The following is a 27,371-nucleotide window of genomic DNA, read 5'->3' as shown; positions in this document are numbered from 1 at the left end:
CCATTCCCCATCCCGTTCCTGATCCCAAATCCCATTCCCGGTCCCGATCCCAAATCCCGGTCCCATTCCCGGTCCCGTTCCCGATCCCAAATCCCATTCTCGGTCCCGTTCCGACCCATTCCCGCTCCTGATCCCAAATCCCGGTCCCGCTCTGCCCCGGTCCCGTTCCCAAATCCCAAATCCCATTCCTGGTCCCACTCCCCGCCCCGTTCCCGATCCCAAATCCCCTTCCCGGTCCCGCTCTGCCCCGTTCCCAAATCCCAAATCCCCTTCCTGGTCCCGCTCTGCCCCGTTCCCAATCCCAGATCCCATTCCCGGTCCCGCTCCGCCCCGTTGCCAAATCCCAAATCCCAAATCCCCTTCCCGGTCCCGCTCCGCCCCGTTCCCGATCCCAGATCCCAAATCCCATTCCCGGTCCCGCTCCGCCCCGTTCCCGATCCCAAATCCCCTTCCCGGTCCCGCTCCGCCCCGTTCCCAAATCCCAAATCCCAGATCCCCCTCCCAGTCCCGCTCCGCCCCGTTCCCAAATCCCAAATCCCAAATCCCATTCCCCGCCTGGCGGGGCCGTCCCGGGGCGGGGCCGGAGACAAAAGGGGAAAAGTTTGCGGGGCAGGGAAGAGAAGGATCGGGAACTTCGGGAATCTTTGGGATCGCGGCAGGCTTTGGGGTCGCCGGGAAACTTTGGGATCACCGGGAACTTTTGGGATCGCCGAGAAACCCCCCCGGGAGCCCCCGGGAGCCGATCCCGGGATGTGGCGGAGCTGAGCGAGGCCGCGGTGAGAGGGAAACCGGGAAAAGAGGGATTTGGGATCGGGAGAAAGGGATTTGGGATCGGGAGAAAGTGGGATTTGGGATCTGGAGTGGGGAAAAGAGGGATTTGGAATCAGGATAAAGTGGGATTTGGGATCGGGAATGGGGAAAAGAGGGGTCTGGGATCGGGGGAAGGCGGGATTTGGGATCGGGAATGGGCCTGGGAATGGGGAAAGAGGGATTTGGGATCGAGGGTAATCGAGATTTGGGATCAGGGAAAGGGCTTTGGGATGGGGGAAAGGGGTTTGGGATCGGGGGGAACCGGGAACTGCGGAGGAAAACCGGGAATTGGGGGCGCTGGGAGTGGGATTTGGGATCGGGAGGGACAGCGGGAGTTGGGATTTGGGATGAGGGGGGGCAGCGAGAATTGGGGCGGGGGGGGATGGGGGAAAACCGGGAATGGGGACACCGGGAATGGGAGCGGGACCGGGATCCGGGATTTGGGATTTGGGGACTGGGACTGGGATTTGGGGACATCGGTACCGGGATTTCGGGCAGGGACCCGGATTTGGGATCCTGGACCGGGATTTGGGATCCTGGACCGGGATTTGGGATCCAGGACTGGGATTTGGGGGCAGGTACTGGGATTTGGGGACTGGGACCGGGATTTGGGATCTGGGACCCGAATTTGGGATCCAGGACCGGGAATTGGGGGCAGGTACTGGGATTTGGGATCCGGGACTGGGATCTGGGGCAGGGACTAGGATTTGGGATGTGGGACTGGGATTTGGGGACACCGGGACCGGGATTTGGGATCCAGGACCGGGATTTGGGATCCAGGACTGGGATTTGGGGGCAGGGACTGGGATTTGGCATCCAGGACTGGGATTTGGGATCTGGGTCTGGGATTTGGGGACACCGGGACCGGGATTTGGGATCCAGGACTGGGATTTGGGGGCAGGTACTGGGATTTGGGGACTGGGACCGGGATTTGGGATCTGGGACCCGAATTTGGGATCCAGGACCGGGATTTGGGGGCAGGTACTGGGATTTGGGATCCGGGACTGGGACATCGGGACCGGGATTTGGGGTCCGGGACCGGGATTTGGGGACATTGATACCGGGATTTGGGATCCGGGACCGGGATTTAGGAATCCAGGACCGGGATTTGGGATCCGGGACTGGGACAGGGACTGGGATTTGGGGACATTGGTACCGGGATTTAGGATCCAGGACTGGGATTTGGGATCCAGGACTGGGACATCGGGACCGGGATTTGGGGTCCGGGACCGGGATTTGGGGACATTGATACCGGGATTTGGGATCCGGGACCGGGATTTAGGAATCCAGGACCGGGATTTGGGATCCAGGACTGGGACAGGGACTGGGATTTGGGATCCGGGACCGGGATTTGGGAATCCAGGACCGGGATTTGGGGACGCCGTGCCCGCTTTGGGGGTGACCCCCGGCTGTCCCCGCCCCCAGGGCTGTGGCCCCGCCCCCGGGATGAAGCCCCGCCCCCGGTGCCGCCGCTGGGCCCCGCTGGGGGCGGCCCTGGGCGTCTGCGTCACCCTGGGCTTCAGCCTGGGGCTGCTGGGGGGGCCCCTCCGCCGCAGGTGAGACCCCAAAACCCGGGAACCCCAAATCCCGGGAACCCCAAATCCCGGGAACCCCAACCCTGGGGGGGACCCCAAATCCTGGGGGAAATCCCAAATCCGGGGGGAAATCCCAAATCCGGGGGAACCCCAACCCTGGGGAACCCCAAATCCTGGGAACCCCAATCCTGGGAACCCCAACCCTGGGGGACCCCAATCCTGGGGAACCCCAACCCTGGGGGAAATCCCGGGGGAACCCCGAAATCCTGGGGGAACCCCAACCCTGGGGAACCCCAAATCCTGGGGGAAATCCCAACCCTGGGGAACCCCAACCCTGGGGAACCCCAAAGTCCTGGGGGAAATCCCAAATCCTGGGGAACCCCAAATCCTGGGGGACCCCAACCCTGGGGGACCCCAAATCCTGGGGAACCCCAACCCTGGGGAACCCCAAATCCTGGGGGGGACCCCAAATCCTGGGGGAAAGCCCAAAAAATCCCGGGGAACCCCAAAATCCTGGGGAACCCCAAATCCTGGGGGAAATCCCAAAAATCCTGGGGAACCCCAACCCTGGGGGAAATTGCAAAAATCCTGGGGGAAATCCCGGGGGAACCCCGAAAAATCCTGGGGGACCCCGAAATCCTGGGGGAAATCCCAAAAATCCTGGGGAACCCCAAAATCCTGGGGGAAATCCCGGGGGAACCCCGAAAAATCCCGGGGAAAATCCCGGGGAAACCCCGAAAAATCCCGGGGGACCCCAAAATCCTGGGAGACACCGAAATCCTGGGGGAAATCCCGAAAATCCTGGGGGAAATCCCGAAAAATCCTGGGGAAATCCCAAAAATCTTGGGGGAAATCCCAAAAAATCCTGGGGAAATCCCAAAAATCCTGGGGAACCCCCCAAAATCCCGGGGGAACCTGAAATCCTGGGGGAAATCCCAAAAATCCTGGGGGAAATCCCGGAGGAACCCCGAAAAATCCTGGGGGACACCGAGATCCTGGGGGACCCCAAAAAATCCCGGGGGAACCCCAAAAAATCCTGGGGAAATCCCAAAAAATTCTGGGGGAAATCCCAAAATATCCCGGGAGCCCCAAAAAATTCCGGGGAACCCCCAAATCCCGCAGGTGAGACCCCAAATCCTGGGGGAACTCCCAAAATTCCCAAGGAAATCCCGAAATTTGGCCGGCCCCGCTCCCACGAGGATTGGGGGGGGGGGGGAAATATTGGGATTGGGGGACAAATATCGGGATTGGGGGACAAATATGGGGATTTCTTCAGGAGATATCGGGATTTGGGGACAAATACCGGGATTTGGGGACAAATATCGGGATTTGGGGATAAATATCGGGATTTGGGGATAAATATCGGGATTTTTTCAGGAGATATCGGGATTTGGGGACAAATATCGGGATTGGGGACAAATATCGGGATTTGGGGACAAATATCGGGATTTCCTCAGCAGATATTGGGTTTGGGGGACAAATATCAGGATTTCTTCAGGAGATATCGGGGTTGGGGTACAGATATCGGGATTCCTTCAGGAGATGTCGGGATTTGGGGACAAATATCGCGATATCCGCGTGCGGAATCGCGACGGGGATGCGAAATACCCAAATTTAGAGAGGAAATCCCGGGATTTCGAGGGAAAATCCCAGGATTTTGGGGTCGAACACCGCGATTTCAATGGGAATTCCCGAGGATTCCCGTTCAACTGTCGCGACATAAATGCTGTCCCGACAGCCTCAGGGCGGCTTGGTGTTCCTGGGTCTCAAGGACTGGGGGGAAATATCGGGATTTGGGGACAAATATCGGGATTTGGGGACAAATATCGGGATTTAAGGACAAGTATCGGGATTTCTTCAGGAGATATCGGGATTTGGGGACAAATATCGGGATTTGGGGACAAATATCGGGATTTAAGGACAAGTATCGGGATTTCTTCAGGAGATATCGGGATTTGGGGACAAATATCGGGATTGGGGGACAAATATCGGGATTTCTTCAGGAGATGTCGGGATTTGGGGACAAATATCGGGATTTAAGGACAAATCTCGGGATTCCTTCAGGAGATGTCGGGATTTGGGGACAAATATCGCGATATCCGCGTGCGGAATCGCGACGGGGATGCGAAACACCCGAATTTAGGGAGGAAATCCCGGGATTTCGAGGGAAAATCCCGGGATTTTGGGGCCGGAGCCCGGGGCTGCAGCGCGCGGCGCGGGCGGCAATATCGCGACACCGACGCCGTCGCGACGGCCGCAGGCCCGCGGCGGCGCCGGCGGCGTGCCGGCCGCGCTCGCACGTCGTGTTCCTGAAGACGCACAAGACGGGCGGGAGCAGCGTGGTGAACCTGCTGTCGCGATACGGCGAGTCGCGAGAGCTGCGCTTCGCCCTCCCCCACCGCTACCAGTTCGGCTACCCCGCCCCGTTCCGCGCCGAGCGCGTGCGCGGCTTCAGCCCCGGCGGGCGGAAATTCGACATCATCTGCCACCACATGCGCTTCCACCTGCCCGAGGTCAGCGGGAAATCCGGAAAAAATGGGAATTTGGGGTTTTTTATTGGTGTTTTAGGGGGAAATCGGGGTTTTTGGGGGGTTTTTGGGGGGTTTGGGGTCAGCGGCTTCAGCCCCGGCGGGCGGAAATTCGACATCATCTGCCACCACATGCGCTTCCACCTGCCCGAGGTCAGAGCGAAATCGGGAAAAAATGGGAATTTGGGATTTGTTATTGGTGTTTTGGGGGGAAAATTGGGATTTTTGGGGGGTTTGGGGTCAGCGGCTTCAGCCCCGGCGGGCGGAAATTCGACATCATCTGCCACCACATGCGCTTCCACCTGCCCGAGGTCAGAGCGAAATCGGGAAAAAATGGGAATTTGGGGTTTTTTATTGGTGTTTTAGGGGGAAATCGGGGTTTTTGGGGGGTTTTTGGGGGGTTTGGGGTCAGCGGCTTCAGCCCCGGCGGGCGGAAATTCGACATCATCTGCCACCACATGCGCTTCCACCTGCCCGAGGTCAGCGGGAAATCCGGAAAAAATGGGAATTTGGGATTTTTTATTGGTGTTTTAGGGGGAAAATTGGGATTTTTGGGGGGTTTTTGGGGGGTTTGGGGTCAGCGGCTTCAGCCCCGGCGGGCGGAAATTCGACATCATCTGCCACCACATGCGCTTCCACCTGCCCGAGGTCAGAGCGGAAAATCGGGAAAAAATGGGAATTTGGGATTTTTTATTGGTGTTTTGGGGGGAAAATTGGGATTTTTGGGGGGTTTGGGGTCAGCGGCTTCAGCCCCGGCGGGCGGAAATTCGACATCATCTGCCACCACATGCGCTTCCACCTGCCCGAGGTCAGCGGGAAATCCGGAAAAAATGGGAATTTGGGATTTTTTATTGGTGTTTTAGGGGGAAAATTGGGATTTTTGGGGGGTTTTTGGGGGGTTTGGGGTCAGCGGCTTCAGCCCCGGCGGGCGGAAATTCGACATCATCTGCCACCACATGCGCTTCCACCTGCCCGAGGTCAGAGCGAAATCGGGAAAAAATGGGAATTTGGGATTTGTTATTGGTGTTTTGGGGGGAAAATTGGGATTTTTGGGGGGTTTGGGGTCAGCGGCTTCAGCCCCGGCGGGCGGAAATTCGACATCATCTGCCACCACATGCGCTTCCACCTGCCCGAGGTCAGCGGGAAATCCGGAAAAAATGGGAATTTGGGATTTTTTATTGGTGTTTTAGGGGGAAAATTGGGATTTTTGGGGGGTTTTTGGGGGGTTTGGGGTCAGCGGCTTCAGCCCCGGCGGGCGGAAATTCGACATCATCTGCCACCACATGCGCTTCCACCTGCCCGAGGTCAGAGCGGAAAATCGGGAAAAAATGGGAATTTGGGATTTTTTATTGGTGTTTTGGGGGGAAAATTGGGATTTTTGAGGGATTTTTGGGGATTTTTGGGGTTTTTTTAGGATTTTTTTGTGATTTTTTAGAGGGGTTTTAGGGGAAAAATTGGGAATTTTTTTTTAATTTTTGGGATTTTTTTGGGGGTTTTTTTAGGGGATTTTCGAGGATTTTTTTGGTGATTTTTTTTAGGGGGGTTTGGGGGGGAAATTGTGATTTTTTTGGAAATTTTAGGGGGTTTTGGGGGGAAAAAAATGGGATTTTTTGGGAATGCTTCCCGGGCAGGTGCAGCGGGTGATGCCCAACGACTCCTTCTACTTCTCCATCGTGCGGGACCCGGGCACGCAGGGCGCCCAAAAAATACCCAAAAACTCCCAAAAATCCCTTTAAAAACCCTTTAAAATCCCATTAAAACTCCCCAAAAATCCCTTTAAAAACCCTTTAAAATCCCATTGAAAATCCCTTTAAAATCCCATTAAAACTCCCCAAAAATCCCTTTACAATCCCACTAAACCCCCCAACCCTTCCCAGGCAGGTGCAGCGGGTGATGCCCAACGACTCCTTCTACTTCTCCATCGTGCGGGACCCGGGCACGCAGGGCGCCCAAAAAATCCCTTTAAAATCCCATTAAAATCCCTTTAAAATCCCATTAAAATCCCATTAAAATCCCCTAAAACCCACTAAACTCGCCAACCCTTCCCGGGCAGGTGCAGCGGGTGATGCCCAACGACTCCTTCTACTTCTCCATCGTGCGGGACCCGGGCACGCAGGGCGCCCAAAAAATCCCTTTAAAATCCCATTAAAATCCCATTAAAAATCCCCTAAAACCCATTAAAAATCCCCCAACCCTTCCCGGCAGGTGCAGCGGGTGATGCCCAACGACTCCTTCTACTTCTCCATCGTGCGGGACCCGGGCACGCAGGGCGCCTCGGCCTTCTCGTACTTCCGCGCGGCCGCCCCCGCCTTCCGCCGCGCTCCCTCGCTCGACGCCTTCCTGGCCTCGCCCTGGCGCTTCTTCCGCCCGGGCCAGCGCGGCAACCACTACGCGCGCAACCCGCAGTGGTTCGACTTCGGCCTGCCCGAGCCGGCGCGGCCCGAGGAGGTGCCGGCGCTGCTGCGGGGGCTGGAGCGCGTCTTCCCGCTGGTGCTGCTGGCCGAGCGCTTCGACGAGTCGCTGGTGCTGCTGCGGCACCGGCTGTGCTGGCCGCCCGCCGCCGTCGATCTCTTCCGCCACAACGCCCGCGGCGCGCCCGCCGCCGTGACGGCGGCGCAGCGGCGGCGGCTGCGGGCGTGGAACGCGCTGGACTGGGCGCTCTACTCGCACTTCAACCGCTCCTTCTGGAGCCAGGCCGAGCGCTTCGGCGCCGAGCGGCTGCGGCGGGAGGCGGCCGAGCTGCGGCGGCGGCGGCGGCGGCTGGAGCGGCGCTGCCTGCGCGGCGGCGGCCCCGTGCCCGCCGGAGCCATCGCCGAGGGGCGGCTGCGGCCGTTCCAGCCGCCCGGCGCCGCCGAGCCCGTGCTGGGCTTCGCGCTGCGCCCGGGGCTGCCGCCCGACGAGCGGCGGCGCTGCGGCCGCCTGGCGCTGCCCGAGCTGCCCTACAAGGACCTGCTGGAGCGGCGCCAGTTCGGCAACGCCAGCGCGGGCACCGCGCCCTGAGCGCGCCCCGGATCCCCGCGGCTCGGGCTCCCCGGAAAGCTCCAAAATCCCGGGGAGATTCCCGGGGAATTGGGGGTTCTGTGGAGATTCCCGTGGGAATTGGGGGTTCTGCGGAGATTCCCGTGGGAATTGGGGTTCTGAGGAGATTCCCGTGGGAATTGGGGGTTCTGCGGAGATTCCCGAGGGAATTGGGGGTACTGAGGAGATTCCCGAGGGAATTGGGGGTTCTGTGGAAATTCCCGTGGGAATTGGGGGTACTGCGGAGATTCCCGTGGGAATTGAGGTTCTGTGGAAATTCCCGTGGGAATTGGGGGTTCTGAGGAGATTCCCGGGGGAATTGGGGGTTCTGTGGAAATTCCCGTGGGAATTGGGGGTTCTGAGGAGATTCCCGGGGGAATTGGGGGTTCTGTGGAAATTCCCGTGGGAATTGGGGGTTCTGCAGAGATTCCCGTGGGAATTGGGGGTTCTGAGGAGATTCCCGGGGGAATTGGGGGTTCTGTGGAAATTCCCGTGGGAATTGGGGGTTCTGAGGAGATTCCCGGGGGAATTGGGGGTTCTGTGGAAATTCCCGTGGGAATTGGGGGTTCTGCAGAGATTCCCGTGGGAATTGGGGGTTCTGAGGAGATTCCCGTGGGAATTGGGGGTTCTGAGGAGATTCCCGGGGGAATTGGGGGTTCTGTGGAAATTCCCGTGGGAATTGGGGTTCTGCAGAGATTCCCGTGGGAATTGGGGGTTCTGTGGAAATTCCCGTGGGAATTGGGGGTACTGCGGAGATTCCCGTGGGAATTGGGGTTCTGAGGAGATTCCCGTGGGAATTGGGGTTCTGAGGAGATTCCCGTGGGAATTGGGGGTTCTGTGGAAATTCCCATGGGAATTGGGGGTACTGCGGAGATTCCCGTGGGAATTGGGGTTCTGATGAGATTCCCGGGGAATTGGGGGTTCTGCAGAGATTCCCGTGGGAATTGGGGGTACTGAGGATATTCCCGTGGGAATTGGGGGTTCTGCAGAGATTCCCGTGGGAATTGGGAGTTCTGCAGAGATTCCCGTGGGAGTTGGGGGTACTGAGGAGATTCCCGTGGGAATTGGGGGTTTTTGCAGAAATTCCCGTGGGAATTGGGGGTTCTGCAGAGATTCCCGTGGGAATTGGGGTTCTGAGGAAATTCCCGTGGGAATTGGGGGTTCTGAGGAGATTCCCGTGGGAATTGGGGGTTCTGTGGAAATTCCCGTGGGAATTGGGGTTTTTACAGTAATTCCCGTGGGAATTGGGCGTTTCGGGGCTGGGATCATCCCCTGTGACTCAGTTTCCCTTTGGCTGGAGTCTCCCATGGATTCGTTCCTTTTTTCCCCAAAAGTTTGGGATTGGAGCCCCAAAATTCCAGGAATTTGGGGAATTTTCCCATGGATCCAATCCTTTTTTCCATTCCAGGAATTTGGGGAATTTTCCCACAGATTCAATCCTTTTTTCCATTCCAGGAATTTGGGGAATTTTCCTATGGATCCAATCCTTTTTTCCATTCCAGGAATTTGGGGAGTTTTCCCACAGATTCAATCCTTTTTTCCATTCCTGGAATTTGGGGAATTTTCCCAAGGATTCAATCCTTTTTTCCCCAAAAGTTTGGGATCGGAGCCCCAAAATCCCAGGTGTTTTCCTATGGATTCATCTCCTTTTTTTCCCCAAAATTCCAAGAATTTGGGGAATTTTCCCATGGATTCAATCCTTTTTTCCCCAAAAATTTGGGATAGGAGCCCCAAATCCCAGGGATTTGGGGACTTTCCCCTAAAAATTTCAGGAATTTCCCCCAAAAACTGCCAGGAATTTGGGGAATTTTTTGGCATTCCCCCATGGAATAACTTTGTGCCTCGATTTACCTCCCAAAATTTGGGACAGAACCCCCAAAATTCCAGGAATTTTGGGAATTTTCCAACGGAACTGCTCCGTGCCTCAGTTTACCCCGGAAGGGTACAAAACACCCCCCGTTTCCAGAAACTTTGGGAATTTTCTCGTCGGGAATCTTCCCCATGCTTCAGTTCCCCCCCCCCCCCCCAGATTGTGGTACAGGCCCCCAGAATTCCAGGAATTTTGGGAATTTCTCAGTGCAACCACTCCGTGCCTCAGTTTCCTCCGCCCAAATCGCGGTACAACCCCCCCAGAATTCCAGGAATTTTGGGAATTTTTGCAATGGAACCACTCCGTGCCTCAGTTTCCCCGCGGAAGGTACAAAAATCCCGGCGGGAATTTTTGGGGATTTGAGGAATTTTCTCACTCTGGAACCACTCCGTGCCTCAGTTTCCCCTCCCCCGGGACAGGTACGACCCCTCCCGCTCCCCCTTTTTTCCCCCTTAAATCCCGGCGGGAATTTTGGGGAATTGCCGCGTGCTTCGCTTTGCTCTGTACATATACCAATAAACGCGCGCTGATTGGCTGTGCCGGCTGTCAATCATTTATCTGAAACTTTCGACTGGTTCATTTTGCTGTCAATCAAGAGGGGGTTTAAGCATTGGTGAGTTTTGATTGGTCGACGAGCGAGGCGGGGCGGTACTTGCTCACCCTTCTGCGCAAGCGCAAGGCGGGAACTCGGCTTGGCGCATGCGCACCCCGCCCTTCTTCTTCCCCCTACCGCCCCCAAGATGGCGCCGCCCATGGCGGCCGCCGCCGCCTCCCTCTCCCTCCTCCTCCTCCTCCTCCGCCGCCGCCGCCGCCGCCGCCGCCGCCGCCTCGCCCTCCTGCACCGCCTCCGCCTCCTCCTGCTCCGCCGCCGCCGCCTCTCCGCGCTGCGCCTCGCCCTCCTCCCCGCCCGCCGCGCCTCCCCTCAGGCCCCGCCGTGGCGGCGGCGCGGCCGCGTCTGGAGCCGCCGGCGCAGCTCGGCCTTCTGGGCCACGGTGCGGGAGAAGGCGCTGGGCGGGCGCGAGTGGAGCGAGCGCTTCCGCCTCCCGCCGGCCACCTTCGACGCGCTGGTGTCGCGGCTGAGCGCGGCCATCGGCCGGCGGGACACGGCCATGCGGCGCGCCGTGCCCGCCGAGGTGCGCCTGGCGCTCACGCTCTGGCGCCTCGGCGCCGCCACCGAGTACCGGGCGCTCGAGGCCACCTTCGGCGTGTCCCGCAGCTCCGTCTGCAAAATCCTGCGCGACGTCTGCGGCGCCGTGGTGGCCATCCTGGGGCGGCAGCAGCAGCAGGAGGAGGAGGAGGAGGAGGAGGAGGAGGAGGAGGAGGAGGAGGAGGAAGGGCTGGGGGCTCTGGGGCTGAAGCTGCACCTGCCCCGGGACCCGCAGAGCTTGGCCGGGGATTGGGGGCACGGCTCGGCGCCGGGCTGGGCCGAGTGGCGAAATCCGCAGGATTTCGGGGACAAGTCCAGGACTCCGGAGGGGTCGGAGCCGAGACCGCAGCTCTTGGGGTCGGGATGCCGAAATGCAGAGAGTTCCGGCATGAATTCCCAAATTCCGGAGGGTTCCGAGCCTAAATCGCAGCTCTTGGGGCCGGGATGCCGAAATGCAGAGAGTTCCGGCATGAATTCCCAAATTCCGGAGGGTTCCGACCCTAAATCGCAGCTCTTGGGGCCGGGATGCCGAAATGCAGAGAGTTCCGGCATGAATTCCCAAATTCCGGAGGGTTCCGACCCTAAATCGCAGCTCTTGGGGCCGGGATTCCGAAATCCAGAGGATTCCAGCACTAAATCCCAAATCTCAACGGGTTCTGACCCAAAATCGCAGCTCTTGGGGCACGGATTCCAAAATCCAGCGGATTCCGGCCCAAAATCCCAAACCCCGAGGGATCCCGGGTCAGAATCCCCAATCCCGGCGGATTTTGGCCCAAAATGCCAAATCCTGGCAGGAATTCCCGGCAGGAGCAGCAGGAGGAGGAAAACCCCGGGGAAAGCCCAAAAACCGGGAAATTCCAGCCGGGAAACGCCCGGGAACGACGGCAACGCCCCCAGATCGTCGGGAACGCCTCAAATGCCCCGGGAAAACTCGGGAATTGCGGCCAAAAAACCCCGGAATTCCGACGCTCCGGGGGAAAACTCCCGGATTTCAGCGGGAGCCGCCGGGAGCTCCCAGAATCCGTCGGGAAACGCCGGAATTTTGGGGGGAAACGCCGGAATTTTGGGGGGAAACGCCGGAGATGCCCAAATTCCAGCGGGAAACTCCAGGACCTCGTCGTGGAACGCCCAAATTTGGTTGGAAAACTCCCAAAATCCCCAAATTCCGTCGGGAAGCGGACAGAGTTTGTCAGGAAAGTCCCAAATTTTGTTGGAGAACTCCCAAAATTCCCAAATTCCGTCGGGAAGTCCCCAAATTTCATCGGGAAACGCCCAGACTCTTTTGGGAAAGTCCCAAATTTCCTCAGGAAACTCCCAAATTTCCCCGAGAAAATCCCAGATTCCATCGGGAAACTCCAAAATTCCGTCTGGGATCTCCCACATTCCGTCGGGAAACTCCCGAAATCCCCAAATTCCCTCGGGATTCCCCCAAATTCCCTCGGGATTCCCCCAGGTCCCCGCCGAGCCGCCGTGGATCCCGCCGCTCCCCGCCCTGCCGGAGTTCCCGGATCCCTCAGAATTCCCGGAATTCCCGGAATTCCCGGCGGCGCCGGCCCCCCTGCCCCGCCTGGCCGGGGTCCTGGCCCGGCTGCGGGTCCCGATCCGCGCCCCCGCCGCGGGCCCGGCCGGCGCCTATCGCGACAGTGGCGAGGGCGGCGCGGGGCACGCGCTGACGCTGCAGGCCACGGTGGACGCGCGCGGCTGCCTCTGGAATGTGGAATTCCAGCGGCCGGGAACCGGGATCCGCCGCTCGGCGCTCTTCCGCCGGCTGCAGCGGCGCTGGGCGGCGGCCGGGGACGGGAAAAACCGGGGCGAAAACGGGGAAAAATGGGGGGAAAACGGGGAAAATAGGGGGGAAAACGGGGATTTGGGGGGTTCTGGGGGGGAAAATGGGGATTCTGCGGGGGAAAATCGGGATTTTCGGGGGGAAAATGGGGATTCTGGGGGGGGAAATGGGGGTTCAGGGGGGGAAAATGGGAATTCTGAGGGGGGAAATCGGGATTCTGAGGGAGGAAATGGGGATTTTCGGGGGAAAAATGGGGATTCTGGAAGGAGAAATTGGGGTTTTGTGGGGGGAAATGGGGATTCTGGGAGGGGAAATGGGGATTTTCAGGGGGAAAATGGGGATTTTGGGGGGAAAAATAAGGATTTTGGGAGGGGAAATGGGGGTTCTGGGGGGGAAATCGAGAATTTTGGGGGGGAAATCGGGAATTCTGGGAGGGAAAGCAGGAATTGTGAGGGTTCCGGGGGGAAAAACTGGGGTGTCAGGGGGGAAAAGAGGAATTCTTTGGGGAAAAATGGGAATTCCGGTGGAGATTTGGGGGGTTCCGATAGAAAAACCGGGAATTTCGTGGGTTCCAGGGGGAAATCAGGGGGTTTCCGTGGGAATTCCGGGAATTTTGATGGGAAATCCAGAAGTTTCGCCAGGAATTTCAGGGGCTCTGCTGGAAATTCTGGGAATATTGCTGGAAATTCGGGAGATTCCGCTGGAAATTCAGGGAATGTTGATGGAAATCATGAGGATATGGATGGAAATTCGGGGAATATTGCTGGGAATTCAACTGGAAATCCCGGGAATACAAATGAAAAATCGGGGAATTTCAGTGGAAATTGGGAAAAGCCCGGCAATCCCGCTGGAAATCCGGGGAATCCTGCTCGAAATCCTGGGAATATTCCTGGGAATCCTGCTGGAAATTTGGGAAATCCCGGGAATATTGCTGGAAATCCGGGGAATCCCGCTGGAAATCTGGGATATCCCGGGAATATTGCTGGAAATCCGGGGAATTCAGAGAATGCCGCTGGAAATCCGGGGAATCCCGCTGGAAATTCGGGAAATCCCGGGAATCCCGCTGGAAATCCCGGGAATCGCGCTAGAAATCCCGGGAATCCCGCTGGAGATACGGGGAATCCCCTTGGAAATCCGGGGAATATTCCCGGGAATGCTGCTGGAGCTCCCGGGAATATCCCCGGGAATCCCGCTGGGAATGCCGCTGGAGCTCCTGGGAACGCCGCTGGGAACGCCGCCGGAGCTCCCGGGAATATCCCCCGGAATCCCGCTGGGAACACCGCTGGGGGGAATGCCGCTGGAAATCCGGGGAATGTCCCCGGGAATCCCGCTGGGAACGCCGCTGGGAACGTCCCCGGGAATGCCGCAGGAGCTCCCGGGAATATCCCCGGGAGTGCCGCTGGAAATCCGGGGAATATCCCCGGGAATTCCACTGGGAATGCCGCTGGAGCTGCCAGGAGTGTCCCCGGGGGTGTCCCCGGGAGTGTCCCCGGGAATGTCCCCGGGAGTGTCCCCGGGAATGTCCCCGGGAATGTCCCCGGGGGTGTCCCCGGAAATATCCCCGGGAATGTCCCCGGGAGTGTCCCCGGGAATGTCTCCGGGAATGTCCCCGGGAATGTCCCCGGGGGTGTCCCCAGGAATATCCCCGGGAGTGTCCCCGGGAATATCCCCGGGAGTGTCCCCGGGAATGTCCCCGGGGGTGTCCCCGGGAGTGTCCCCGGGAATGTCCCCGGGGGTGTCCCCGGGAATGTCCCCGGGAATGTCCCCGGGAATGTCCCCGGGAATGTCCCCGGGAATGTCCCCGGGAATATCCCCGGGGGTGTCCCCGGGAACGTCCCCGGGAGTGTCTCCGGGAGTGTCTCCGGGAGTGTCCCCGGGAATGTCCCCGGGAATGTCCCCGGGAGTGTCTCCGGGAGTGTCTCCGGGAGTGTCCCCGGGAATGTCCCCGGGAATGTCCCCGGGGGTGTCCCCGGGAATGTCCCCGGGGGTGTCCCCGTGCTCGGCCCGTACTTCCTGGGCTCCGGTCGGGACCCGCTGCTGCCGTGGCTGCTGCGGCCGTTCCGGGAGGGGGAGGGGCTGCCGGTGGGGGCGGGGCGCTTCAACCGGGGCGCGGCGCTGGCGGCGCGGGGGGCGCGGGGGGCGCTGCGGCGGCTGCGGGGCCGCTGGCGCTGCCTGGGCCAGCGCAACGACACCGAGCTGCGCTTCCTGCCCACGCTGCTGCTCAGCTGCGTGCTGCTGCACAACCTGTGCCAGCTCCGCGGCGACCCCCTGCCCCCCGGGACCCCCGGGACCCCCGAGAGCCCCGGGAGCCCCGGGAGCCCCGCGCGCAGCTCCAACCCCCCCGATTTCTGCCCCAATCCCCGCGGCCGGAGCCCCCCCGGGGACACCGAGGAGGGCAGGAGGCTCCGGGCGGCCGTGGCGGCGGCGCTGGAGGGGTGAGCGCCCCAATTCTGGGCGGGGTCGGGGGGGCTCAGACCCAAATTTGGGGGTCCCAGGGGTTGAAGGGGCCGAGTTTGGGGAGGGTCAGCCCCGATTTTGGGGGTCTCACGTGGATTTTGGGGGGAATTTGGGGGCCTAAGACGGATTTTTTTTGAGGATTTTGGGAGTCTCAGAGGGATTTTGGGGGTCTCACGTGGATTTTAGGGGGGATTGTGGGGGTTTCAGAGGGATTTTTGGAGGATTTTGGGGATCTCAGAGGGATTTTGGGGGTCTCAGAGGGATTTTGGGGTGTCTCAGATGGATTTTGGGGTGTCCCAGATGGATTTTGGGGGTCTCAGATGGATTTTGGGGGGGAATTTGGGGGCCTAAGATGGATTTTTGGAGGATTTTGGGGGTCTCAGGTGGATTTTGGGGTGTCTCAGATGGATTTTGAGGGGTTTCAGATGGATTTTGGGGGTCTCAGAGGGATTTTGGGGGTCTAAGATGGATTTTTGGAGGATTTTGGGGGTCTCAGAGGGATTTTGGGGGTCTCAGATGGATTTGGGTTGTCTCAGAGGGATTTTGGGGGTCCCAGAGGGATTTTGGGAGTCTCAGACCATCCAGTGAATAAATTCGGGGACTCTCAAGTGTTTGGAAAAGATTTTTTGTGGGGGATTTTGGTGGTCCTGGGGTGGATTTTTGGGGGTCCCGGGATGATTTTGGGTCCTGCTGCACAACCTGCGCCAACTGCGCGGGAGATCCCTGAGTTGGGGGCACGCCCCGGATTGGGTCGGGGGTCCCGAATTGGGTCGGGGGTCCCTCAGACGTACTCGCGGGCGCTGGGGGGGCCCTTGGGGGGGGTCTTGGCCCGGGGGTACCCCCTCTTGGCCGCCCCTCCCCCCCCGCGGCTGCAGCAGGACGAGGCCAGGAGGGACCCCCCGAGCAGCGCCAGCAACGAGCCCGCCCAGCCCAGGAAGAGCGCGGAGCCGAACTCGAACCTGGGGAGGGAAATTTGGGCTGAGAAATGTCCGAAATCCCCCAAAAAAAACCCCAAAATTGCAAAAAACCCGATGGAAATAGCCCGAAATGAACCCAAAATATCCCGAAATGAACCCAAAATCCGGCCCCGCCCAGCCCAGGAAGAGCGCAGAGCCGAACTCGAACCTGGGGAGGGAAATTTGGGCTGAGAAATGTCCGAAATCCCAAAAAAAAATACCCCAAAATTGCAAAAAACCCGATGGAAATAGCCCGAAATAGCCCGAAATGAACCCAAAATATCCCGAAATGAACCCAAAATCCGGCCCCGCCCAGCCCAGGAAGAGCGCAGAGCCGAACTCGAACCTGGGGAGGGAAATTTGGGCTGAGAAATGTCCGAAATCCCAAAAAAAAATACCCCAAAATTGCAAAAAACCCGATGGAAATAGCCCGAAATAGCCCGAAATTAACCCAAAATATCCCGAAATTAACCCAAAATCCGGCCCCGCCCAGCCCAGGAAGAGCGCGGAGCCGAACTCGAACCTGGGGAGGGAAATTTGGGTTGAGAAATGTCTGAAATCCCCCCCCAAAAATCCCAAAAGTATCCCAAAATTGCAAAAAACCCGATGGAAATAGCCCGAAATAGCCCGAAATTAACCTAAAACCCATCAAAACCTGTAAAATCCATTTAAATCGCCCCAAAACGACACCCCAAAAACACCCAAAACCCCAAAAACCCCAAATCCCCCCCCTCAAAATCCAAACCCCACCCAAAAAAAATCCATCAAAATCACAAAAAAAAAAAAAAAAAAAAAAAAAAAAAAAAAAAGTAAAATCCACCAAAATCGCCCTAAAATCGACAAAAATCGCCCCAAAACGACGCCCCCAAAACCCCCCCGGGACCCTAAAAATCCCAAAAGCACCAAACCCGCCAGATTTCACCCCAAAATCCCCCCCTCAAAATCCAAAACCCACCCCAAAAATCCCCTAAAAATCACCTTCAAATCCACAAAAATCGCCCTAAAATCGACAAAAATCGCCCCAAAACGATGCCCCCAAAACTCCCCCGGGACCCCAAAAATCCCAAAGACCCCAAACCCGCCAGATTTCACCCCAAAATCCCTCCTCAAAATCCAAAACCCACCCCAAAAATCCCCTAAAAATCACCTTAAAATCCACTAAAATCGCCCTAAAATCGCCCCAAAACGGTGACCCCAAATCCCCCAGGACCCCAAAAATCCCAAAGACCCCAAACCCGCCGGGTTTCACCCCAAATTTGCGCTCACTTGTAGTTGACGGGCACCGTGGGGTCGTAGAAGCTCGTGACGATCCTGTGGCCGTACCAGGAGCAGGCGACGAGCGCCAGCAGCCCTGGGGAACCCAAAATCCGCTGAAATCACCCCAAAAAAAAAACCCCAAATGGGGCCGGGGGGCGGAGAAAACCCACGGGGGACCCCGAAATTGGGGGCGGTTGGGTGGCAAAATGGGGATTTTGGGGGTAAAAATGGGGGTTTTGGGGTGAAAAAATAGGGATTTTTGGTTAAAAATTGGGGGGTTTTGGGGTCAGAAAATGTTTTTTTTTTTTTTTTTTAGGATGAAAAAGGGGGTTTTAGGGTGAAAAAAAAGGGGGATTTGGGGTCAAAAATGAGGATTTTTAGGAACAAAATGGGGTTTTGGGGGTCCCAAAGGGGATTTGGGGTCCTAAACACGGATTTTTTTTTTTCCTCCAAATTGTTTTTTTTTAGCTCTAAAATGAGGAGTTTTGGGGTCCAGGGGGTTTTGGGGGGTCTCAAACCCATTTTTGGGGGTCCTGAATCGATTTTGGGAGGTTCCAAACCCATTTTCGGGGGTCCCAAACCCATTTTGGATGTCCCAAACCCATTTTCGGGGGTCCCGATCCCATTTTCAGGTTTCCTGAACCCAATTTTAGGGGTGCCAAACCCATTTTTGAGGGTCCGGGGGGGGTTTTAGGAGTCCCAAACCCATTTTCGGGGGTCCCGAACCCATTTTCGGGTCTCCTGATCTCATTTTCGGGTGTCCCGAACCCATTTTTAAGGTTTCCAAACCCATTTTTTTGAGGTGCCAGGGAGCTTTTTGGGGGTCCCAATTTTCGGGTTTCCTGAACCCATTTTCGGGGGTGCCAAACCCATTTTTGGTGGTCCAGGGGGGGTTTCAGGGGTCCCGATCCCATTTTCGGGGGTCCCGATCCCATTTTCGGGGCTCCCGAACCCATTTTTAGGGGTCCCAAACCCATTTTCGCGGGTCCCAAACCCATTTTCGGGGGTCCCGAAGCCATTTTTAGGGGTCCCAAACCCATTTTCGCGGGTCCCGAAGCCATTTTCGGGGGTCCCTCTCACCTGAGAGGATGAACATGGCCCCCCCCGCGCCGGCCACCGAGGCTTTCTTGCGGGGGTCGTCGCCCCCGCAGCGCGTGCACTTCATCCCCGCCACGGCCGCGCCCAGCGCCAGCGGGCCCAGGACCCCCGAGACCACCATGAGCGCCCGGGTGGCCTGCAGGTGAGCTGGGGGGACACACGGGGGGGTCACCGAGGGGGTCTCGGGGGGTTTGGGGGATTTGGGGGGTTCCGGAGGGGTTTGGGTGTGTTTGAGAGGGATTTGGGGGGTCCTGGAGGAGTTTAGGGGGATCCTGGAGGGGTTTGAGGGGGATTTGGGGTGTCCCAGGTGAGCTGCAGGTGAGCTGGGGGGACACACGGGGGGGTCACCGAGGAGGTCCCGGGGGGTTTGGGGGTGATTTGGGGGTGATTTGGGGGTCCTGGAGGGGTTTGGGGGATCCTGGAGGGGTTTGAGGGGGATTTGGGGTGTCCCAGGTGAGCTGCAGGTGAGCTGGGGGGGACAGAGGGGTCACCAAGGGGGTCCTGGCGGTGTTTGAGGGGGATTTGGGGGGTCCTAAAGGGGTTTAGGGGGGTCCTGGAGGTGTTGGGAGAGGTCTTGGGGGGATTTGGGTGGGGCTGGGGGGATTTGGGGTGTCCCAGGTGAGCTGGGGGGGACAGGGGGGTCACCAGGGGGGGTCCCGGGTTGGATTTTGGGGGTCCCGGGGCGTTGCCGGCCACTCCCTGGGCGGGGCGGGGGTGACACCAGGTGACACCAGGTGACACTCGGGGACACTCGGTGGCAATTGGGGACAGCTGGGGACAGCTGAGGACAGTTGGTGGCGGTTGGGGACAGCTGGGGACAGCTGGGGACACTCCTGTGCCTTTATGGCCACCAGGGCGACCTTTGGTCACGGCCACGCCCCGAAACAGGGAGGGGACAGGGAGGGGACAGGGGACAGGGACAGGGAGGGGACAGGGACAGGGAGGGGACAGGGACAGGGAGGGGACAGGGACAGTGACACAGTGAGCGCCCAATTGCCACCAGCGGAGCTGCCTCGAGTCCTCGGTGTCCCCAATGTCCCCAACAGCCCAAATGTCCCAAATGTCCCCAATGTCCCCAGTGTCCCCAATCCCTGACCCCCTCAGTGTCACTGTCACACTCGGGTGTCCCCAGTGTCCACAGTGTCCCCAATGTCCCCAAACCCCTGATCCCATCGGTGTCACTGTCACACCCCAGTGTCCCAGTGTCCCAAATGTCCCCAAACCCCAGGATGTCCCCGGTGTCACCTGGCAGTGCCAGCACGGACTCGTGTCTCTTGCACTGGAGCTGTCCCGTGCTGGCACTGTCACATTGTCCCCAGTGTCCCCAAAGCCCAGAATGTCCCTGATGTCCTCAGTGTCCCCAAACCTCTGATCCCATCGGTGTCACTGTCACACCTCAGTGTCCCCAGTGTCCCAATGTCCCCAGTGTCCCCAGTGTCACTGTCACACCCCAGTGTCACACCCCGGTGTCAGTGTCAGTGTCACCCCCGGTGTCAGTGTCAGTGTCAGTGTCACACCCAGTGTCAGTGTCAGTGTCAGTGTCAGTGTCAGTGTCAGTGTCACACCCAGTGTCAGTGTCAGTGTCAGTGTCAGTGTCAGTGTCACACCCCGGTGTCAGTGTCAGTGTCAGTGTCAGTGTCAGTGTCAGTGTCAGTGTCAGTGTCACACCCCGGTGTCAGTGTCAGTGTCAGTGTCAGTGTCAGTGTCAGTGTCAGTGTCAGTGTCACACCCCGGTGTCAGTGTCAGTGTCAGTGTCAGTGTCAGTGTCAGTGTCACACCCCGGTGTCAGTGTCAGTGTCACCCCCGGTGTCAGTGTCAGTGTCAGTGTCACCCCCGGTGTCAGTGTCAGTGTCAGTGTCAGTGTCAGTGTCAGTGTCACACCCCGGTGTCAGTGTCAGTGTCAGTGTCAGTGTCAGTGTCAGTGTCAGTGTCAGTGTCACACCCAGTGTCAGTGTCAGTGTCACACCCCGGTGTCTGTCAGTGTCAGTGTCAGTGTCAGTGTCAGTGTCAGTGTCAGTGTCAGTGTCAGTGTCACCCCCGGTGTCAGTGTCAGTGTCAGTGTCACACCGCGGTGTCAGTGTCAGTGTCAGTGTCAGTGTCACACCCCGGTGTCAGTGTCAGTGTCAGTGTCAGTGTCAGTGTCAGTGTCAGTGTCAGTGTCAGTGTCAGTGTCAGTGTCACACCCAGTGTCAGTGTCAGTGTCAGTGTCACCCCCGGTGTCAGTGTCAGTGTCAGTGTCAGTGTCACACCCAGTGTCAGTGTCAGTGTCAGTGTCACCCCCGGTGTCAGTGTCAGTGTCAGTGTCACCCCCGGTGTCAGTGTCACACCCCGGTGTCAGTGTCAGTGTCACACCCCGGTGTCAGTGTCACACCCGGTGTCAGTGTCAGTGTCACCCCCGGTGTCAGTGTCACCCCCGGTGTCAGTGTCACCCCCCGGTGTCACCTGGCAGTGCCAGCACGGACTCGTGTCTCTTGCACTGGAGCTGTCCGGTGCTGGTGCTGACGCAGCTCATCCACAGCCCCTGCATTGTCACCAGGGCTGTGATGATGTTGTCCCCCGCGAACGACGACACCTCCCACTGCGGCAGCGCCGCGGCCACCAGCAGCGCGGCCCAGCCGGCCCCGGCCAGCGCCAGCCCCAGCGCCTGCAGCCCCCCGTGCGCCATCGCCGGACCTGCGGGGTTATCGATCGGTATTGATCAGTTATTGATCAGTTATCGATAGGTATTGGTAACCTATTGAGTGGTACTGGTACTCCATTAGTACTTTATCAATACCCTATAGACATCCTATTGATCCCAGCCGGCCCCAGCCCCAGCGCCTGCAGCCCCCCGTGCGCCGTCGCCGGACCTGCGGGGGTTATCGATCATTATTGATCAGTTATTGATCAGTTATCAATCGGTATTGATCAGTTATTGATAGGTATTGGTAATCGATAGATCCCTATTGATACCCTATTGGTACCCTGTTGATCCCAGCCGGCCCCGGCTGGCGCCAGACCCTACGGACACGTTATTGATCGGTATTGATAATCTTATTGATACTCTATAGAACCCTGAGGTGACCCCAGGGGTTCCCACGGGCACCTATAGACCCCTATGGGTGGGTATTGATCCCCTATCGATCCTCTATCGATCCCCTATCGATCCCCTATTGATCCTCTATTGATCCCCTATTGGTCCCCTATTGATCCCCTATCGATCCTCTGTAGACCGCTATGGATGGGTATTGATCCCCTATCGATCCCCTATCGATCCCCTATTGGTCCCCTATCGATCCCCTATTGGTCCCCTATCGATCCCCTATTGATCCTTTGTAGACCCCCTATCAGTCCCCTATTGATCCCCTATCGATCCCCTATGGGCCCCCACAGGCACCTCTGGGTGCTGTACGGACACCTCCGGATGGGTATTGATCCCCTATTGATCACCTATCGATCACCTACAGCCCCTCCCCAGCCCCTATCGATCCCAAATCGATCCCAAACTCGATCACCTGCAGCCCCTCCCCAGCCCCTATCGATCCCTTATTGATTGGGGCCCCTATAGAGCCCCTACAGACCCTCCCCAGCCTCTATCGATCCCCTATCGATCCCCTATCGATCCCCTATAGATCCCCCATCGACCCCCAATCGATCTCCTATCAATGCCCAAGAGCCGCCAATGGATCACCAACTGATCAATCCCTGATCAATCCCCCATCAATCCCCCCTCAATCGATCCCTGATTGATCCCCGATAGCTCCGTTAATGATCTGGTACCGCTCTCCCATAGACCCCCTACAGATCCCCTATTGATCCCAAATCAATCCCTGATCAATCCCCCCTCGATCCTCGATCAACCCCCGATCAATCCCCCCCGATCGATCTCCGATAGCTCCGTTATTGATCTGGTATTGCTCCTCCATAGACGCCCTACAGATCCCCCACTGATCCCCGATCAATCCCCCCTCGATCCCTGATCAATCCCTGATCAATCCCCCCTCAATCCCCAATCAACCCCCGATCAATCCCCCCCCGATTGATCTCCGATAGCTCCGTTATTGATCCGGTATTGCTCCTCCATAGGCCCCCTACAGATCCCCTATTGATCCCCGATCAATCCCCCCTCGATCCCTGATCAATCCCCAATCAATCCCCCATCAATCCCCCCGATCGATCCCCGATAGCTCTGTTATTGATCTGGTATCGCTCTACATAGGCCCCCTACAGATCCCCCATTGATCCTCAATCAATCTCTGATCAATCCCCCTTGATCCTTGATCAATCCCCAATCAATCCCCCCCGACTGATCCCCGATAGCTTCATTATTGATCCGGTACCGCTCCCCCATAGACCCCCTGCAGATCCCCTATTGATCCCCGATCAATCCCTGATCAATCCCCAATCAATCCCCGATCAATCCCTGATCAATCCCCCCCAATTGATCCCCGATAGCTCCGTTATTGATCCGGTATCACTCCCCCATAGACCCCCTACAGATCCCCCACTGATCCCCGATCAATCCCCCCTCAATCCTCAATCAATCCCTGATCCCCCCTTGATCCCCGATCAATCCCCGATCGATCCCCCCCCGATCGATCCCCGATAGCTCTGTTATTGATCCGGTATCGCTCCCCCATAGACCCCCTACAGATCCCCTACAGATCCCCAATCAATCCCCCCTCGATCCCTGATCAATCCCTGATCAATCCCCCCTCGATCCCCAATCAACCCCCGATCAATCCCCGATCAATCCCCGATAGCTCCGTTATTGATCCGGTATCGCTCCCCCATAGACCCCCTACAGACCCCCTACAGATCCCCAATCAATCCCCCCTCGATCCCCGATCAATCCCCGATCAATCCCCCCTCAATCCCCGATCAATCCCCTCCGATCGATCCCCGATCAATCCCCGATAGCTCCGTTATTGATCCGGTACTGCTCCCCCACAGACCTCCTACAGATCCCCCATTGATCCCAAATCAATCCCTGATCAATCCCCCCTCAATCCCGGACCAATCCCTGATCAATCCCCCCCGATCGATCCCCGATCGATCGCCGATAGCTCCGTTATTGATCCGGTGCCGCTCCCCCCCGCTCACCTCCGGGCCCGGCGGCGGCTCCAGGTGGGGTCGGGGCAGGGTGGGGGGGGGCAAAGGTGAGCGCACCTGTTCATAACGGCCGCTGACGTCACCGCTGACGTCACCGCCCCGCCCTGGGGGGGGGGGACAGGTGACAAAGGCGACAATAAATGGGGAGGGGGAGGGGCGGGGGGGGAGGGGGGACAAGGGTCAGGGGTGGGGCGGGGACACGCCCGGGGGGGGGAGGGGAGGGGTGGGGGAGGGCTCGGGAAAATCCGGGGGGGATTTGGGGGGGATTTTGGGGGTGTTTGAGGTGAATTATGGGGATTTTGGGGGACTTGGGGGGATTTTGGGGGATTTTGGGGGGATTGTAGGGGATTTTTTGGGGGAATTTTGGGGATTTTGGGGGGATTTTGGGGGGATTTTAGGGGATTTTGGGGGAATTTTGGCGGAATTTGGGGGGATTTTGGGGGACTTGTGGGGATTTTAGGGGATTTTAGGGGATTTTGGGTGATTTTAGGGGATTTGGGGGGATTTGGGGGATTTTAGGGGATTTTGGGGAACTTGTAGGGATTTTGGGGAGATTTTAGGGGATTTTGGGGGATTTTGGGGGGGATTTCAGGGGATTTTTGGGGATTTTGAGGGGATTTTGGGGATTCGTAGGGATTTCGTGAGGATTTTAGGGGATTTTGGGGGGATTTGGGGGGGTCCTGGGTGGATTTTGGGGGGAGTTGAGGTGAATTTAGGGGATTTGGGGGCATTTCGGGGGGATTTCAGGAGATTTGTGGGATTTGGGGGGGATTTAGGGCGGATTTGGGGTTTATTTCGGGGATTTTAGGGTGTTGGGACCGGATTTGGGCGGCTTTTAGGGCATTTCGGGGGCTCGGGGAGATTTGGGGTGTCCCCAGGTGGGTTTAAGGGGTGTCCAGGTGGGTCTGGGGTCCCCAGGTGGGTTTTGGCTGTTCCAGGTGGGTTTTTGGGGGCTCCCAGGTGAATTTCGTGTCTCAGGTGGGTTTTTTGAGGCTCCCAGGTGAATTTTGGGGCTCCCAGGTGAATTTCGGGGTCCCAGATGGGTTTTTTGGGGCTCCCAGGTGAATTTTGGGTCTCAGGTGGGTTTTTTGGGGCTCCCAGGTGGTTTTTTTTGGGGGGTCCCAGGTGAATTTTGGGGCTCCCAGGTGAATTTTGGGGTCTCAGGTGGGTTTTTTTGGGGCTCCCAGGTGAATTTCGGGTCTCAGGTGGTTTTTTTTGGGGGTCTCAGGTGGGTTTTTTGGGGCTCCCAGGTGAATTTCGGGGTCTCAGGTGGGTATTTTTGGGGCTCCCAGGTGAATTTTGGGGTCCCAGATGGGTTTTTTGGGGGTCCCAGGTGAATTTTGGGGCTCCCAGGTGAATTTTGGGGTCTTACGTGGGTTTTTTGGGGTCCCAGATGGGTTTTTTTGGGGCTCCCAGGTGAATTTTGGGGTCCCAGATGGGTTTTTTGGGGCTCCCAGGTGAATTTTGGGGTCCCAGATGGGTTTTTTGGGGCTCCCAGGTGAATTTTGGGTCTCAGGTGGGTTTTTTGGGGCTCCCAGGTGAATTTTGGGGTCCCAGATGGGTTTTTTGGGGCTCCCAGGTGAATTTCGGGGTCTCAGGTGGGTTTTTTGGGGCTCCCAGGTGAATTTTTGGGTCCCAGATGGGTTTTTTTGGGGCTCCCAGGTGAATTTTGGGGTCTCAGGTGGTTTTTTTTGGTGTCCCAGATGGGTTTTTTGGGGGTCCCAGGTGAATTTTGTGGCTCCCAGGTGAATTTTGGGGGTCTCAGGTGAAGTCTGGGGACCTGAGGTGAATTTTGGGGGGTCCCCAGGTGAATATTGGGGTTCCAGGGGTCCCCCCGCCCAATCCTAGCCAAACCCAGGCGATGACGTCACCCGAGATCCGCCCGGCCACGCCCCCGGCGCTGATTGACATAAACATAATGAGATGGGCGTGGCTTACTAATAATCCACGCCCATTTCCGTCCGGGGAAACCCCGCCCAGTGACGTCACCGGCGCCGCCCGGGAATGAAACAGAAACCGAAAATTTGGGGAGACTTTGGGACCCCTCCCGGGACCCCCCAAAATCCCCCGGGACCCCCAAATCTTCCCCAAATTCTCCTGGGATCTCCCCAGACCCCCCCCGGGACTCCCCAAAATTCCCTCAGGAGCCCCTAAATCCTCCCTGAGACCCCCAAAATTCCCCCTGGAACCCCAAATTCCCCCTGGGACCCCCAAATTCCCCCTGGACCCCCAAATCTTCCCCAAATTCCTCCAGGACCCCCCAAATTCCCCCGGGACCCCCCAAACCCTCCCCAAATTCCCCTCCCAGGGATCCCAAAATCCCCAAATTCCCCCGGGACCCCCCAAAAACTCCCGAGTCCCCTCGAGGTCTCAAGGCCACCGCGGTGTCCCTTTATTTGGGGGTGTCTCCAAGGGCGGGGGTGGCACCTGGGGGGCCTCCAGGTGTGCCCAGGTGTGCTCAGAGTCTCTCAGCGTTGCCGGACCCCAATAAAATTCCAATAAAACCCCATTAAAATCCCATTTTTCTGTGCTGAGGTTGTTCCAGGTGCGTCCCACGCCGTGCCCAGGTGTGCCCAGAGTCTCTCAGTGATGTCCCCAAAGTGTCACACCCCCATAAAGTTCCATTAAAATCCCATTTTTCCACATTTTGGTGTCTCGAGGCCATTCCAGCTCCGTCCCACGCCGTGCCCAGGTGTGCCCAGGTGTGCCCAGAGTCTCTCAGCGCTGCCACACGCCAATAAAATCCCAATGAAATCCCATTTTCCCACATTTTGGTGTCTCGAGGCCGCTCCAGCTCCATCCCACGCCGTGCCCAGGTGTGCCCAGGTGTGCCCAGGTGTACCCAGGTGTGCCCAGGTGTACCCAGGTGTGCCCAGGTGTGCCCAGAGTCTCTCAGCGCTGTCCACAAGTGTCACATTCCAATGAAATCCCATTAAAACCCCATTTTCCCACATTTTGCTGTGTCAAGGCCGCTCCAGCTCCGTCCCACGCCGTGCCCAGGTGCGCCCAGGTGTGCTCAGGTGCACCAGAGTCTCTCAGCGCTGTCCCCAGATGTCACACCCCAATCAAATCCCAATAAAATCCCATTAAAATCCCATTTTTCCACATTTTGGTGTCCTGAGGCCGTTCCAGCTCCGTCCCACGCCGTGCCCAGGTGTGTCCAGGTGTGCCCAAGTATGCCCAGAGTCTCTCAGCACTGCCGGACCCCAATAAAATTCCAATAAAACCCCATTAAAATTCCATTTTCCCACATTTTGCTGTGCCGAGGCCGCTCCAGCTCCGTCCCGTGCCATGCCCAGGTGTGCCCAGGTGTGCCCAGAGTCTCTCAGTGCCGTCCCCAAGGTGTCACACCCCAATCAAACCCCATTAAAATTCCATTTTCCCACATTTTGCTGTGCCGAGGCCGCTCCAGCTCTGTCCCGTGCCATGCCCAGGTGTGCCCAGGTGTGCCCAGGTGTGCCCAGAGTCTCTCAGCGCTGCCACACCCCAATCAAATCCCATTAAAATCCCACTTTCCCACATTTTGGTGTCTCGAGGCCGTTCCAGCTCCGTCCCACGCTGTGTCCAGGTGTGCCCAGGTGCGCCCAGGTGTGCCCAGGTGTGCCCAGGTGCGTCACTGCTCCAGCATGAGCTCGCAGGCGCGGGCCAGCTCGGCCAGGCGCCGCCGGGCGTAGTCCAGCCGGTTCAGGGCCAGCTGGCAGCTCTTGCGCGCCGCGTAGCTCGAGCCCTCGTGGGGCTGGCCTGTGGCCACCTGCGCAGGTGAGAGACACACCTGAGGGGCTGAGACACGCCCAGAAACCCCCTAAAGCTCACCTGGG

General features: G+C 58.2%; 3 protein-coding genes across 3 annotated transcripts in view; 1 reads left to right on the top strand and 2 right to left on the bottom strand.

The window, feature by feature from the left end:
• The first annotated feature begins 156 nt into the window (after positions 1-156).
• On the top strand, positions 157-10,325 carry GAL3ST4 (galactose-3-O-sulfotransferase 4). Its single transcript, XM_053968590.1, has 4 exons — positions 157-776; positions 2,236-2,366; positions 4,606-4,858; positions 7,079-10,325. Exons 2-4 carry the CDS (start codon positions 2,257-2,259, stop codon positions 7,871-7,873), a joined length of 1,158 nt encoding a protein of 385 aa, XP_053824565.1. The 5' UTR covers positions 157-776; positions 2,236-2,256; the 3' UTR covers positions 7,874-10,325.
• Positions 10,326-15,839: 5,514 nt separating this feature from the next.
• LOC128802302 (claudin-7-like) lies at positions 15,840-23,583 on the bottom strand. Its single transcript, XM_053968605.1, has 5 exons — positions 23,545-23,583; positions 20,905-21,135; positions 18,445-18,609; positions 17,374-17,458; positions 15,840-16,110 (listed from the first exon to the last, which is right to left on the bottom strand). Exons 2-5 carry the CDS (start codon positions 21,125-21,127, stop codon positions 15,933-15,935), a joined length of 651 nt encoding a protein of 216 aa, XP_053824580.1. The 5' UTR covers positions 21,128-21,135; positions 23,545-23,583; the 3' UTR covers positions 15,840-15,932.
• Positions 23,584-27,166: 3,583 nt separating this feature from the next.
• LOC128802281 (very long-chain specific acyl-CoA dehydrogenase, mitochondrial-like) overlaps positions 27,167-27,371 on the bottom strand; it is a 7,612-nt gene continuing 7,407 nt past the window's right edge. Inside the window, exon 9 of the mRNA XM_053968565.1 lies at positions 27,167-27,272. Coding sequence (XP_053824540.1) covers positions 27,167-27,272 — 106 coding nt within the window. The remainder of the gene's footprint in view (positions 27,273-27,371) is intronic.

Source organism: Vidua chalybeata, chromosome 36 (genome assembly GCF_026979565.1).
Source record: "Vidua chalybeata isolate OUT-0048 chromosome 36, bVidCha1 merged haplotype, whole genome shotgun sequence".
Taxonomy (NCBI): Eukaryota; Metazoa; Chordata; class Aves; order Passeriformes; family Viduidae; genus Vidua; species Vidua chalybeata.
This window is presented reverse-complemented; position numbering and strand designations above follow the sequence as displayed.

Excerpts from the sequence above, each read along its gene's own strand:
- GAL3ST4 (XM_053968590.1), top strand. The coding sequence starts at position 2,257 with ATGAAGCCCCGCCCCCGGTGCCGCCGCTGGGCCCCGCTGGGGGCGGCC. Across the intron at positions 2,367-4,605 it reads GGGGGGCCCCTCCGCCGCAG|GCCCGCGGCGGCGCCGGCGG; the intron begins GTGAGACCCCAA and ends CGACGGCCGCAG. Across the intron at positions 4,859-7,078 it reads TGCGCTTCCACCTGCCCGAG|GTGCAGCGGGTGATGCCCAA; the intron begins GTCAGCGGGAAA and ends CCTTCCCGGCAG.
- LOC128802302 (XM_053968605.1), bottom strand. The coding sequence starts at position 21,127 with ATGGCGCACGGGGGGCTGCAGGCGCTGGGGCTGGCGCTGGCCGGGGCC. Across the intron at positions 17,459-18,444 it reads GGCCATGTTCATCCTCTCAG|GGCTGCTGGCGCTCGTCGCC; the intron begins GTGAGAGGGACC and ends TGGGTTCCCCAG. Across the intron at positions 16,111-17,373 it reads ACGGTGCCCGTCAACTACAA|GTTCGAGTTCGGCTCCGCGC; the intron begins GTGAGCGCAAAT and ends TTCCCTCCCCAG.